Here is a 14,923-nt window from a genome sequence, read left to right on the forward strand (position 1 = left end):
AAATGTGACTGTTTTCGATAAAACTGGTCAGTCAAGCAAAACAACGATTTCTAAGCGATTTTATGACTATGAAAAAGTTGCATAGGGTCTCTTTAATTTCACTAGTTACACAGCATGGAAATCAAAATTGCCTGATGAAGACCCAGTAGGGTCGAAGCGTTGCTTGTTTTTTAAACATTAAATGGGAGCAAATAGCAGTGTTGTGGACATGATATTATTTTTTATTGAAGCTCATTTCTGTTTCCTCTTAAATGTGGACAGGTATGGCAGTGTCAAGGGGAGAATCTATGACCATCATTGTAATTATCTGTTGTGTTGTGGTAACATTGTGTGAAATCAGTTTTGCTCAGGTAAGGAAGACATGTGCAACTATTAATTGTTCAGTTTACTCTCAGAGTAATTGATCTTCTCTTTTAAGAATGAGTCATTACTCTTAGTCTTGAGTTGAGCATAGGCTACATATTCATGCTTGCATAATTCAATTGATTCAGAAATAATTTGCTGTTGTGTTGTTATATTGATTGGGCACACTATCATCCTTTCCTTAATCAACAGCTCACAGATGAGCGTGGAATTCAACCACACCTTCGAATGAAACGGTCTGGTATGGAAAGTATTCTCTTCCTTATATGAAACAACTTTAAAACTTTAATCCAAGTTAAGTCTTTAATTCCAGCCACAGTTGCTCTGTTTTGGTTTAACTGGCTAAAACTGTGCTTAAAGTTGTGCTTAAAGTTGTTGCTTAAAGTTGTGCTTCATTTACCTTTTCTTTTCTCCTGTCTTTCTTTTTTCTTTTTTTAGCTACTCAGCGGTTTCGATTTGTCCTTGAGATTGATGCAAACGTGTCCAGCCTGGGTGTAGCCAACAATCTGAAATATGTTGTGGGCAATTTCAGCTTTCCTTTACTAGTACAAAGTAAAAACATCACAGATATTGATGTCTCAACTGGTAAGAAATGGATGGAAACCTTCCTACATACAGTAATGTAATACACGTTTTTCAGGAAATAAATAGGACCATTATTATATGATATATAATATATGATATTTCTATTCATTTTAGTATGTCAACCAAACAACAACACCGGATACCAGTGCACATGTGAAGATGACTATTTCTTATTCTATAACACATGTGTTACCTATGGTGCTTGTGGCCACATTATCAATCAGAAATGTGGATGTATTAACTCCCTTCCATTCAGCATGCCATTATGTCAAAAAGGTATGAACATGGCAAACCACACAAATAACAAATGTAGAGATATTTTCTAATGTTGAACTCTAGGCTCTCGTCTAAGGAACAGTTGAAAATTATGTGAATACATAGTGAGCTGTATTGCCAGTTTGAGCCTCATGAGGGATCACCCAAGTTGCCTCTGTTGAACAGACATCCCCTAATGAAGTGGTCTAACAGTGTTGTTATTCTTTCTGCTGCTCAGATGTATGTGGCCAGAGTGAGGTCTGTGGGCCCAATTCCAACTGTACCAATGTGCTTGGAGGACACACCTGTTCTTGCTTGCCTGGATATGATATCACTGATTCAACTTGCGAAATCAGTCAAAGTAACCCATGTTTAGGTAAGATCTTTTATGTTGTTACTTGATCAGAAATAATTTATATTTCTGTTGTTTTGATTCATTTAACTTCCTTAAATAATCTCTAAATTCTCTCCATACTACATATTGATTGATTGTTATCAACTTCTGGGTTACCTTTCAGACATAGATGAATGCCTTCAGACACCATCAGTTTGTGGTCCAAACTCAGCCTGCAACAACACCATTGGAGACTACAGCTGCTCATGCTTGAGTGGATATAATGTGACTGATCCAAGTGTGCGAAGTAGTGCGAACAATTCCTGCACAGGTAATGTTGTTTTTAGGAACCATGTAAAGGACCTTGGGAGAATTTAAAACGGTTTTCTACATGAGTATGCATTTTAAGTTAAACTGTAATGTTTTTCAGATATAAATGAATGCAATGACATACCAAACGTATGCGGACCCAACTCAAACTGCACCAACACCAATGGAAGCTTCAATTGTTCCTGCCTGAGTGGATATCGGGAGACCAATGTGAATCAAGCCATAAGTGACAGCAATCAGTGCACAGGTAAATGAAGACATGGACACTTTGTATGTCTATCTCTTTGAATTGTAGTTGACTATACTTCCAATAACATGTTGTTGACCTCATGCTTCTTAGATGTGGATGAATGCCTTGAGACCCCACCAGTCTGTGGTCCAAACTCAGTCTGCAACAACACCATTGGAGACTACAACTGTACATGCTTGAGTGGATATAACGTGTCTGATCCAAGTGTGCAGAGTAGTGCTGAAAATCCCTGTACAGGTGAGGATTATTGTCTTGTGGAGGCAGGACTCTGAGTGGAATGTTGGTAGTTTGAGTTGACGTTTCAGTAGATCCAGGCTACCAACTGAAGTGCTGGTGTTCTGAGATCATTTTCATCAAATGTGTCTGTACTAAAATATAGTTGCTGTTGGTTTTCCCTTGCTGTGAGTGAATCTTGTTTTCACTCTCTTTTAGACATAAACGAATGTGTTGTGATTTTGAACCTTTGTGGCCCCAACTCAAACTGTGTCAATACCAATGGAAGCTACAACTGTTCCTGCTTGACTGGATATCAGGTGGCCAACCCAAATCAATCCATAAGTGAAAGCAATCAGTGCACAGGTAAATGAAAACGAACATGCCTTAGCAGTCTTTTTCTGAAATTTCTGTTTGACACTTTTTCAGCAGAACAATGTTAACTCTGTGTTTTTAGATGTGAATGAATGCCTTCAGACACCGTCAGTTTGTGGTCCAAACTCAGTCTGCAACAACACCATTGGAGACTACAGCTGCTCATGCTTGAGTGGATATAATGTGACTGATCCAAGTGTGCGAAGTAGTGCGAACAATTCCTGCACAGGTAATGTTGTTTTTAAGAACCATGTAAAGGACCTTGGGAGAATTTAAAACGGTTTTCTGCAATAGTATGCATTTTAAGTTAAACTGTAATGTTTTTCAGATATAAATGAATGCAATGACATACCAAACGTATGCGGACCCAACTCAAACTGCACCAACACCAATGGAAGCTTCAATTGTTCCTGCCTGAGTGGATATCGGGAGACCAATGTGAATCAAGCCATAAGTGACAGCAATCAGTGCACAGGTAAATGAAGACATGGACACTTTGTATGTCTATCTCTTTGAATTGTAGTTGACTATTCTTCCAATAACATGTTGTTGACCTCATGCTTCTTAGATGTGGATGAATGCCTTGAGACCCCACCAGTCTGTGGTCCAAACTCAGTCTGCAACAACACCATTGGAGACTACAACTGTACATGCTTGAGTGGATATAACGTGTCTGATCCAAGTGTGCAGAGTAGTGCTGAAAATCCCTGTACAGGTGAGGATTATTGTCTTGTGGAGGCAGGACTCTGAGTGGAATGTTGGTAGTTTGAGTTGACGTTTCAGTAGATCCAGGCTACCAACTGAAGTGCTGGTGTTCTGAGATCATTTTCATCAAATGTGTCTGTACTAAAATGTAGTTGCTGTTGGTTTTCCCTTGCTGTGAGTGAATCTTTTTTTCACTCTCTTTTAGACATAAACGAATGTGTTGTGATTTTGAACCTTTGTGGCCCCAACTCAAACTGTGCCAATACCAATGGAAGCTACAACTGTTCCTGCTTGACTGGATATCAGGTGGCCAACCCAAATCAATCCATAAGTGAAAGCAATCAGTGCACAGGTAAATGAAAACGAACATGCCTTAGCAGTCTTTTTCTGAAATTTCTGTTTGACACTTTTTCAGCAGAACAATGTTAACTCTGTGTTTTTAGATGTGAATGAATGCCTTCAGACACCGTCAGTTTGTGGTCCAAACTCAGTCTGCAACAACACCATTGGAGACTACAGCTGCTCATGCTTGAGTGGATATAATGTGACTGATCCAAGTGTGCGAAGTAGTGCGAACAATTCCTGCACAGGTAATGTTGTTTTTACGAACCATGTAAAGGACCTTGGGAGAATTTAAAACGGTTTTCTGCATGAGTATGCATTTTAAGTTAAACTGTAATGTTTTTCAGATATAAATGAATGCTATGACATACCAAACGTATGCGGACCCAACTCAAACTGCACCAACACCAATGGAAGCTTCAATTGTTCCTGCCTGAGTGGATATCGGGAGACCAATGTGAATCAAGCCATAAGTGACAGCAATCAGTGCACAGGTAAATGAAGACATGGACACTTTGTATGTCTATCTCTTTGAATTGTAGTTGACTATTCTTCCAATAACATGTTGTTGACCTCATGCTTCTTAGATGTGGATGAATGCCTTGAGACCCCACCAGTCTGTGGTCCAAACTCAGTCTGCAACAACACCATTGGAGACTACAACTGTACATGCTTGAGTGGACATAACGTGTCTGATCCAAGTGTGCAGAGTAGAGCTGAAAATCCCTGTACAGGTGGGGATTATTGTCTTGTGGAGGCAGGACTCTGAGTGGAATGTTGGTAGTTTGAGTTGACGTTTCTGTAGATCCAGGCTACCAACTGAAGTGCTGGTGTTCTGAGATCATTTTCATCAAATGTGTCTGTACTAAAATGTAGTTGCTGTTGGTTTTCCCTTGCTGTGAGTGAATCTTTTTTTTCACTCTCTTTTAGACATAAACGAATGTGTTGTGATTTTGAACCTTTGTGGCCCCAACTCAAACTGTGCCAATACCAATGGAAGCTACAACTGTTCCTGCTTGACTGGATATCAGGTGGCCAACCCAAATCAATCCATAAGTGAAAGCAATCAGTGCACAGGTAAATGAAAACGAACATGCCTTAGCAGTCTTTTCCTGAAATTTCTGTTTGACACTTTTTCAGCAGAACAATGTTAACTCTGTGTTTTTAGATGTGAATGAATGCCTTCAGACACCGTCAGTTTGTGGTCCAAACTCAGTCTGCAACAACACCATTGGAGACTACAGCTGCTCATGCTTGAGTGGATATAATGTGACTGATCCAAGTGTGCGAAGTAGTGCGAACAATTCCTGCACAGGTAATGTTGTTTTTAGGAACCATGTAAAGGACCTTGGGAGAATTTAAAACGGTTTTCTGCATGGGTATGCATTTTAAGTTAAACTGTAATGTTTTTCAGATATAAATGAATGCTATGACATACCAAACGTATGCGGACCCAACTCAAACTGCACCAACACCAATGGAAGCTTCAATTGTTCCTGCCTGAGTGGATATCGGGAGACCAATGTGAATCAAGCCATAAGTGACAGCAATCAGTGCACAGGTAAATGAAGACATGGACACTTTGTATGTCTATCTCTTTGAATTGTAGTTGACTATTCTTCCAATAACATGTTGTTGACCTCATGCTTCTTAGATGTGGATGAATGCCTTGAGACCCCACCAGTCTGTGGTCCAAACTCAGTCTGCAACAACACCATTGGAGACTACAACTGTACATGCTTGAGTGGATATAACGTGTCTGATCCAAGTGTGCAGAGTAGTGCTGAAAATCCCTGTACAGGTGAGGATTATTGTCTTGTGGAGGCAGGACTCTGAGTGGAATGTTGGTAGTTTGAGTTGACGTTTCAGTAGATCCAGGCTACCAACTGAAGTGCTGGTGTTCTGAGATCATTTTCATCAAATGTGTCTGTACTAAAATGTAGTTGCTGTTGGTTTTCCCTTGCTGTGAGTGAATCTTTTTTTCACTCTCTTTTAGACATAAACGAATGTGTTGTGATTTTGAACCTTTGTGGCCCCAACTCAAACTGTGCCAATACCAATGGAAGCTACAACTGTTCCTGCTTGACTGGATATCAGGTGGCCAACCCAAATCAATCCATAAGTGAAAGCAATCAGTGCACAGGTAAATGAAAACGAACATGCCTTAGCAGTCTTTTCCTGAAATTTCTGTTTGACACTTTTTCAGCAGAACAATGTTAACTCTGTGTTTTTAGATGTGAATGAATGCCTTCAGACACCGTCAGTTTGTGGTCCAAACTCAGTCTGCAACAACACCATTGGAGACTACAGCTGCTCATGCTTGAGTGGATATAATGTGACTGATCCAAGTGTGCGAAGTAGTGCGAACAATTCCTGCACAGGTAATGTTGTTTTTAGGAACCATGTAAAGGACCTTGGGAGAATTTAAAACGGTTTTCTGCATGAGTATGCATTTTAAGTTAAACTGTTATGTTTTTCAGATATAAATGAATGCTATGACATACCAAACGTATGCGGACCCAACTCAAACTGCACCAACACCAATGGAAGCTTCAATTGTTCCTGCCTGAGTGGATATCGGGAGACCAATGTGAATCAAGCCATAAGTGACAGCAATCAGTGCACAGGTAAATGAAGACATGGACACTTTGTATGTCTATCTCTTTGAATTGTAGTTGACTATTCTTCCAATAACATGTTGTATACCTCATGCTTCTTAGATGTGGATGAATGCCTTGAGACCCCACCAGTCTGTGGTCCAAACTCAGTCTGCAACAACACCATTGGAGACTACAACTGTACATGCTTGAGTGGATATAACGTGTCTGATCCAAGTGTGCAGAGTAGTGCTGAAAATCCCTGTACAGGTGAGGATTATTGTCTTGTGGAGGCAGGACTCTGAGTGGAATGTTGGTAGTTTGAGTTGACGTTTCAGTAGATCCAGGCTACCAACTGAAGTGCTGGTGTTCTGAGATCATTTTCATCAAATGTTTCTGTACTAAAATGTAGTTGCTGTTGGTTTTCCCTTGCTGTGAGTGAATCTTTTTTTCACTCTCTTTTAGACATAAACGAATGTGTTGTGATTTTGAACCTTTGTGGCCCCAACTCAAACTGTGCCAATACCAATGGAAGCTACAACTGTTCCTGCTTGACTGGATATCAGGTGGCCAACCCAAATCAATCCATAAGTGAAAGCAATCAGTGCACAGGTAAATGAAAACGAACATGCCTTAGCAGTCTTTTTCTGAAATTTCTGTTTGACACTTTTTCAGCAGAACAATGTTAACTCTGTGTTTTTAGATGTGAATGAATGCCTTCAGACACCGTCAGTTTGTGGTCCAAACTCAGTCTGCAACAACACCATCGGAGACTACAGCTGCTCATGCTTGAGTGGATATAATGTGACTGATCCAAGTGTGCGAAGTAGTGCGAACAATTCCTGCACAGGTAATGTTGTTTTTAGGAACCATGTAAAGGACCTTGGGAGAATTTAAAACGGTTTTCTGCAATAGTATGCATTTTAAGTTAAACTGTAATGTTTTTCAGATATAAATGAATGCAATGACATACCAAACGTATGCGGACCCAACTCAAACTGCACCAACACCAATGGAAGCTTCAATTGTTCCTGCCTGAGTGGATATCGGGAGACCAATGTGAATCAAGCCATAAGTGACAGCAATCAGTGCACAGGTAAATGAAGCCATGGACACTTTGTATGTCTATCTCTTTGAATTGTAGTTGACTATTCTTCCAATAACATGTTGTTGACCTCATGCTTCTTAGATGTGGATGAATGCCTTGAGACCCCACCAGTCTGTGGTCCAAACTCAGTCTGCAACAACACCATTGGAGACTACAACTGTACATGCTTGAGTGGATATAACGTGTCTGATCCAAGTGTGCAGAGTAGTGCTGAAAATCCCTGTACAGGTGAGGATTATTGTCTTGTGGAGGCAGGACTCTGAGTGGAATGTTGGTAGTTTGAGTTGACGTTTCAGTAGATCCAGGCTACCAACTGAAGTGCTGGTGTTCTGAGATCATTTTCATCAAATGTGTCTGTACTAAAATGTAGTTGCTGTTGGTTTTCCCTTGCTGTGAGTGAATCTTTTTTTCACTCTCTTTTAGACATAAACGAATGTGTTGTGATTTTGAACCTTTGTGGCCCCAACTCAAACTGTGCCAATACCAATGGAAGCTACAACTGTTCCTGCTTGACTGGATATCAGGTGGCCAACCCAAATCAATCCATAAGTGAAAGCAATCAGTGCACAGGTAAATGAAAACGAACATGCCTTAGCAGTCTTTTCCTTAAAATTTCTGTTTGACACTTTTTCAGCAGAACAATGTTAACTCTGTGTTTTTAGATGTGAATGAATGCCTTCAGACACCGTCAGTTTGTGGTCCAAACTCAGTCTGCAACAACACCATTGGAGATTACAGCTGCTCATGCTTGAGTGGATATAATGTGACTGATCCAAGTGTGCGAAGTAGTGCGAACAATTCCTGCACAGGTAATGTTGTTTTTAGGAACCATGTAAAGGACCTTGGGAGAATTTAAAACGGTTTTCTGCATGAGTATGCATTTTAAGTTAAACTGTAATGTTTTTCAGATATAAATGAATGCTATGACATACCAAACGTATGCGGACCCAACTCAAACTGCACCAACACCAATGGAAGCTTCAATTGTTCCTGCCTGAGTGGATATCGGGAGACCAATGTGAATCAAGCCATAAGTGACAGCAATCAGTGCACAGGTAAATGAAGACATGGACACTTTGTATGTCTATCTCTTTGAATTGTAGTTGACTATTCTTCCAATAACATGTTGTATACCTCATGCTTCTTAGATGTGGATGAATGCCTTGAGACCCCACCAGTCTGTGGTCCAAACTCAGTCTGCAACAACACCATTGGAGACTACAACTGTACATGCTTGAGTGGATATAACGTGTCTGATCCAAGTGTGCAGAGTAGTGCTGAAAATCCCTGTACAGGTGAGGATTATTGTCTTGTGGAGGCAGGACTCTGAGTGGAATGTTGGTAGTTTGAGTTGACGTTTCAGTAGATCCAGGCTACCAACTGAAGTGCTGGTGTTCTGAGATCATTTTCATCAAATGTGTCTGTACTAAAATGTAGTTGCTGTTGGTTTTCCCTTGCTGTGAGTGAATCTTTTTTTCACTCTCTTTTAGACATAAACGAATGTGTTGTGATTTTGAACCTTTGTGGCCCCAACTCAAACTGTGCCAATACCAATGGAAGCTACAACTGTTCCTGCTTGACTGGATATCAGGTGGCCAACCCAAATCAATCCATAAGTGAAAGCAATCAGTGCACAGGTAAATGAAAACGAACATGCCTTAGCAGTCTTTTTCTGAAATTTCTGTTTGACACTTTTTCAGCAGAACAATGTTAACTCTGTGTTTTTAGATGTGAATGAATGCCTTCAGACACCGTCAGTTTGTGGTCCAAACTCAGTCTGCAACAACACCATTGGAGACTACAGCTGCTCATGCTTGAGTGGATATAATGTGACTGATCCAAGTGTGCGAAGTAGTGCGAACAATTCCTGCACAGGTAATGTTGTTTTTAGGAACCATTTAAAGGACCTTGGGAGAATTTAAAACGGTTTTCTGCAATAGTATGCATTTTAAGTTAAACTGTAATGTTTTTCAGATATAAATGAATGCAATGACATACCAAACGTATGCGGACCCAACTCAAATTGCACCAACACCAATGGAAGCTTCAATTGTTCCTGCCTGAGTGGATATCGGGAGACCAATGTGAATCAAGCCATAAGTGACAGCAATCAGTGCACAGGTAAATGAAGACATGGACACTTTGTATGTCTATCTCTTTGAATTGTAATTGACTATTCTTCCAATAACATGTTGTTGACCTCCTGCTTCTTAGATGTGGATGAATGCCTTGAGACCCCACCAGTCTGTGGTCCAAACTCAGTCTGCAACAACACCATTGGAGACTACAACTGTACATGCTTGAGTGGATATAACGTGTCTGATCCAAGTGTGCAGAGTAGTGCTGAAAATCCCTGTACAGGTGAGGATTATTGTCTTGTGGAGACAGGACTCTGAGTGGAATGTTGGTAGTTTGAGTTGATGTTTCAGTAGATCCAGGCTACCAACTGAAGTGCTGGTGTTCTGAGATCATTTTCATCAAATGTGTCTGTACTAAAATGTAGTTGCTGTTGGTTTTCCCTTGCTGTGAGTGAATCTTTTTTTCACTCTCTTTTAGACATAAACGAATGTGTTGTGATTTTGAACCTTTGTGGCCCCAACTCAAACTGTGCCAATACCAATGGAAGCTACAACTGTTCCTGCTTGACTGGATATCAGGTGGCCAACCCAAATCAATCCATAAGTGAAAGCAATCAGTGCACAGGTAAATGAAAACGAACATGCCTTAGCAGTCTTTTTCTGAAATTTCTGTTTGACACTTTTTCAGCAGAACAATGTTAACTCTGTGTTTTTAGATGTGAATGAATGCCTTCAGACACCGTCAGTTTGTGGTCCAAACTCAGTCTGCAACAACACCATTGGAGACTACAGCTGCTCATGCTTGAGTGGATATAATGTGACTGATCCAAGTGTGCGAAGTAGTGCGAACAATTCCTGCACAGGTAATGTTGTTTTTAGGAACCATTTAAAGGACCTTGGGAGAATTTAAAACGGTTTTCTGCAATAGTATGCATTTTAAGTTAAACTGTAATGTTTTTCAGATATAAATGAATGCAATGACATACCAAACGTATGCGGACCCAACTCAAATTGCACCAACACCAATGGAAGCTTCAATTGTTCCTGCCTGAGTGGATATCGGGAGACCAATGTGAATCAAGCCATAAGTGACAGCAATCAGTGCACAGGTAAATGAAGACATGGACACTTTGTATGTCTATCTCTTTGAATTGTAATTGACTATTCTTCCAATAACATGTTGTTGACCTCCTGCTTCTTAGATGTGGATGAATGCCTTGAGACCCCACCAGTCTGTGGTCCAAACTCAGTCTGCAACAACACCATTGGAGACTACAACTGTACATGCTTGAGTGGATATAACGTGTCTGATCCAAGTGTGCAGAGTAGTGCTGAAAATCCCTGTACAGGTGAGGATTATTGTCTTGTGGAGACAGGACTCTGAGTGGAATGTTGGTAGTTTGAGTTGATGTTTCAGTAGATCCAGGCTACCAACTGAAGTGCTGGTGTTCTGAGATCATTTTCATCAAATGTGTCTGTACTAAAATGTAGTTGCTGTTGGTTTTCCCTTGCTGTGAGTGAATCTTTTTTTCACTCTCTTTTAGACATAAACGAATGTGTTGTGATTTTGAACCTTTGTGGCCCCAACTCAAACTGTGCCAATACCAATGGAAGCTACAACTGTTCCTGCTTGACTGGATATCAGGTGGCCAACCCAAATCAATCCATAAGTGAAAGCAATCAGTGCACAGGTAAATGAAAACGAACATGCCTTAGCAGTCTTTTTCTGAAATTTCTGTTTGACACTTTTTCAGCAGAACAATGTTAACTCTGTGTTTTTAGATGTGAATGAATGCCTTCAGACACCGTCAGTTTGTGGTCCAAACTCAGTCTGCAACAACACCATTGGAGACTACAGCTGCTCATGCTTGAGTGGATATAATGTGACTGATCCAAGTGTGCGAAGTAGTGCGAACAATTCCTGCACAGGTAATGTTGTTTTTAGGAACCATTTAAAGGACCTTGGGAGAATTTAAAACGGTTTTCTGCAATAGTATGCATTTTAAGTTAAACTGTAATGTTTTTCAGATATAAATGAATGCAATGACATACCAAACGTATGCGGACCCAACTCAAATTGCACCAACACCAATGGAAGCTTCAATTGTTCCTGCCTGAGTGGATATCGGGAGACCAATGTGAATCAAGCCATAAGTGACAGCAATCAGTGCACAGGTAAATGAAGACATGGACACTTTGTATGTCTATCTCTTTGAATTGTAATTGACTATTCTTCCAATAACATGTTGTTGACCTCCTGCTTCTTAGATGTGGATGAATGCCTTGAGACCCCACCAGTCTGTGGTCCAAACTCAGTCTGCAACAACACCATTGGAGACTACAACTGTACATGCTTGAGTGGATATAACGTGTCTGATCCAAGTGTGCAGAGTAGTGCTGAAAATCCCTGTACAGGTGAGGATTATTGTCTTGTGGAGACAGGACTCTGAGTGGAATGTTGGTAGTTTGAGTTGATGTTTCAGTAGATCCAGGCTACCAACTGAAGTGCTGGTGTTCTGAGATCATTTTCATCAAATGTGTCTGTACTAAAATGTAGTTGCTGTTGGTTTTCCCTTGCTGTGAGTGAATCTTTTTTTCACTCTCTTTTAGACATAAACGAATGTGTTGTGATTTTGAACCTTTGTGGCCCCAACTCAAACTGTGCCAATACCAATGGAAGCTACAACTGTTCCTGCTTGACTGGATATCAGGTGGCCAACCCAAATCAATCCATAAGTGAAAGCAATCAGTGCACAGGTAAATGAAAACGAACATGCCTTAGCAGTCTTTTTCTGAAATTTCTGTTTGACACTTTTTCAGCAGAACAATGTTAACTCTGTGTTTTTAGATGTGAATGAATGCCTTCAGACACCGTCAGTTTGTGGTCCAAACTCAGTCTGCAACAACACCATTGGAGACTACAGCTGCTCATGCTTGAGTGGATATAATGTGACTGATCCAAGTGTGCGAAGTAGTGCGAACAATTCCTGCACAGGTAATGTTGTTTTTAGGAACCATGTAAAGGACCTTGGGAGAATTTAAAACGGTTTTCTGCAATAGTATGCATTTTAAGTTAAACTGTAATGTTTTTCAGATATAAATGAATGCAATGACATACCAAACGTATGCGGACCCAACTCAAATTGCACCAACACCAATGGAAGCTTCAATTGTTCCTGCCTGAGTGGATATCGGGAGACCAATGTGAATCAAGCCATAAGTGACAGCAATCAGTGCACAGGTAAATGAAGACATGGACACTTTGTATGTCTATCTCTTTGAATTGTAATTGACTATTCTTCCAATAACATGTTGTTGACCTCATGCTTCTTAGATGTGGATGAATGCCTTGAGACCCCACCAGTCTGTGGTCCAAACTCAGTCTGCAACAACACCATTGGAGACTACAACTGTACATGCTTGAGTGGATATAACGTGTCTGATCCAAGTGTGCAGAGTAGTGCTGAAAATCCCTGTACAGGTGAGGATTATTGTCTTGTGGAGGCAGGACTCTGAGTGGAATGTTGGTAGTTTGAGTTGACGTTTCAGTAGATCCAGGCTACCAACTGAAGTGCTGGTGTTCTGAGATCATTTTCATCAAATGTGTCTGTACTAAAATGTAGTTGCTGTTGGTTTTCCCTTGCTGTGAGTGAATCTTTTTTTCACTCTCTTTTAGACATAAACGAATGTGTTGTGATTTTGAACCTTTGTGGCCCCAACTCAAACTGTGCCAATACCAATGGAAGCTACAACTGTTCCTGCTTGACTGGATATCAGGTGGCCAACCCAAATCAATCCATAAGTGAAAGCAATCAGTGCACAGGTAAATGAAAACGAACATGCCTTAGCAGTCTTTTTCTGAAAATTTCTGTTTGACACTTTTTCAGCAGAACAATGTTAACTCTGTGTTTTTAGATGTGAATGAATGCCTTCAGACACCGTCAGTTTGTGGTCCAAACTCAGTCTGCAACAACACCATTGGAGACTACAGCTGCTCATGCTTGAGTGGATATAATGTGACTGATCCAAGTGTGCGAAGTAGTGCGAACAATTCCTGCACAGGTAATGTTGTTTTTAGGAACCATGTAAAGGACCTTGGGAGAATTTAAAACGGTTTTCTGAAATAGTATGCATTTTAAGTTAAACTGTAATGTTTTTCAGATATAAATGAATGCAATGACATACCAAACGTATGCGGACCCAACTCAAATTGCACCAACACCAATGGAAGCTTCAATTGTTCCTGCCTGAGTGGATATCGGGAGACCAATGTGAATCAAGCCATAAGTGACAGCAATCAGTGCACAGGTAAATGAAGACATGGACACTTTGTATGTCTATCTCTTTGAATTGTAATTGACTATTCTTCCAATAACATGTTGTTGACCTCCTGCTTCTTAGATGTGGATGAATGCCTTGAGACCCCACCAGTCTGTGGTCCAAACTCAGTCTGCAACAACACCATTGGAGACTACAACTGTACATGCTTGAGTGGATATAACGTGTCTGATCCAAGTGTGCAGAGTAGTGCTGAAAATCCCTGTACAGGTGAGGATTATTGTCTTGTGGAGGCAGGACTCTGAGTGGAATGTTGGTAGTTTGAGTTGATGTTTCAGTAGATCCAGGCTACCAACTGAAGTGCTGGTGTTCTGAGATCATTTTCATCAAATGTGTCTGTACTAAAATGTAGTTGCTGTTGGTTTTCCCTTGCTGTGAGTGAATCTTTTTTTCACTCTCTTTTAGACATAAACGAATGTGTTGTGATTTTGAACCTTTGTGGCCCCAACTCAAACTGTGCCAATACCAATGGAAGCTACAACTGTTCCTGCTTGACTGGATATCAGGTGGCCAACCCAAATCAATCCATAAGTGAAAGCAATCAGTGCACAGGTAAATGAAAACGAACATGCCTTAGCAGTCTTTTCCTGAAATTTCTGTTTGACACTTTTTCAGCAGAACAATGTTAACTCTTTGTTTTTAGATGTGAATGAATGCCTTCAGACACCGTCAGTTTGTGGTCCAAACTCAGTCTGCAACAACACCATTGGAGACTACAGCTGCTCATGCTTGAGTGGATATAATGTGACTGATCCAAGTGTGCGAAGTAGTGCGAACAATTCCTGCACAGGTAATGTTGTTTTTAGGAACCATGTAAAGGACCTTGGGAGAATTTAAAACGGTTTTCTGCATGAGTATGCATTTTAAGTTAAACTGTAATGTTTTTCAGATATAAATGAATGCTATGACATACCAAACGTATGCGGACCCAACTCAAACTGCACCAACACCAATGGAAGCTTCAATTGTTCCTGCCTGAGTGGATATCGGGAGACCAATGTGAATCAAGCCATAAGTGACAGCAATCAGTGCACAGGTAAATGAAGACAT

General features: G+C 40.5%; 1 protein-coding gene across 1 annotated transcript in view; it reads left to right on the forward strand.

The window, feature by feature from the left end:
- The first annotated feature begins 591 nt into the window (after positions 1-591).
- LOC134098318 (fibrillin-1-like) overlaps positions 592-14,923 on the forward strand; it is a 41,493-nt gene continuing 27,161 nt past the window's right edge. The window contains exons 1-27 of the mRNA XM_062551347.1: positions 592-604; positions 802-948; positions 1,968-2,114; positions 2,550-2,696; positions 3,034-3,180; positions 3,616-3,762; positions 4,100-4,246; positions 4,683-4,829; positions 5,167-5,313; positions 5,749-5,895; positions 6,233-6,379; positions 6,815-6,961; positions 7,299-7,445; positions 7,881-8,027; positions 8,366-8,512; positions 8,948-9,094; positions 9,432-9,578; positions 10,014-10,160; positions 10,498-10,644; positions 11,080-11,226; positions 11,564-11,710; positions 12,146-12,292; positions 12,630-12,776; positions 13,212-13,358; positions 13,697-13,843; positions 14,279-14,425; positions 14,763-14,909. Coding sequence (XP_062407331.1) covers positions 592-604; positions 802-948; positions 1,968-2,114; positions 2,550-2,696; positions 3,034-3,180; positions 3,616-3,762; positions 4,100-4,246; positions 4,683-4,829; positions 5,167-5,313; positions 5,749-5,895; positions 6,233-6,379; positions 6,815-6,961; positions 7,299-7,445; positions 7,881-8,027; positions 8,366-8,512; positions 8,948-9,094; positions 9,432-9,578; positions 10,014-10,160; positions 10,498-10,644; positions 11,080-11,226; positions 11,564-11,710; positions 12,146-12,292; positions 12,630-12,776; positions 13,212-13,358; positions 13,697-13,843; positions 14,279-14,425; positions 14,763-14,909 — 3,835 coding nt within the window. The remainder of the gene's footprint in view (positions 605-801; positions 949-1,967; positions 2,115-2,549; positions 2,697-3,033; positions 3,181-3,615; positions 3,763-4,099; positions 4,247-4,682; positions 4,830-5,166; positions 5,314-5,748; positions 5,896-6,232; positions 6,380-6,814; positions 6,962-7,298; positions 7,446-7,880; positions 8,028-8,365; positions 8,513-8,947; positions 9,095-9,431; positions 9,579-10,013; positions 10,161-10,497; positions 10,645-11,079; positions 11,227-11,563; positions 11,711-12,145; positions 12,293-12,629; positions 12,777-13,211; positions 13,359-13,696; positions 13,844-14,278; positions 14,426-14,762; positions 14,910-14,923) is intronic.

This window comes from Sardina pilchardus, chromosome 12 (assembly GCF_963854185.1).
Source record: "Sardina pilchardus chromosome 12, fSarPil1.1, whole genome shotgun sequence".
Taxonomy (NCBI): domain Eukaryota; kingdom Metazoa; phylum Chordata; class Actinopteri; order Clupeiformes; family Clupeidae; genus Sardina; species Sardina pilchardus.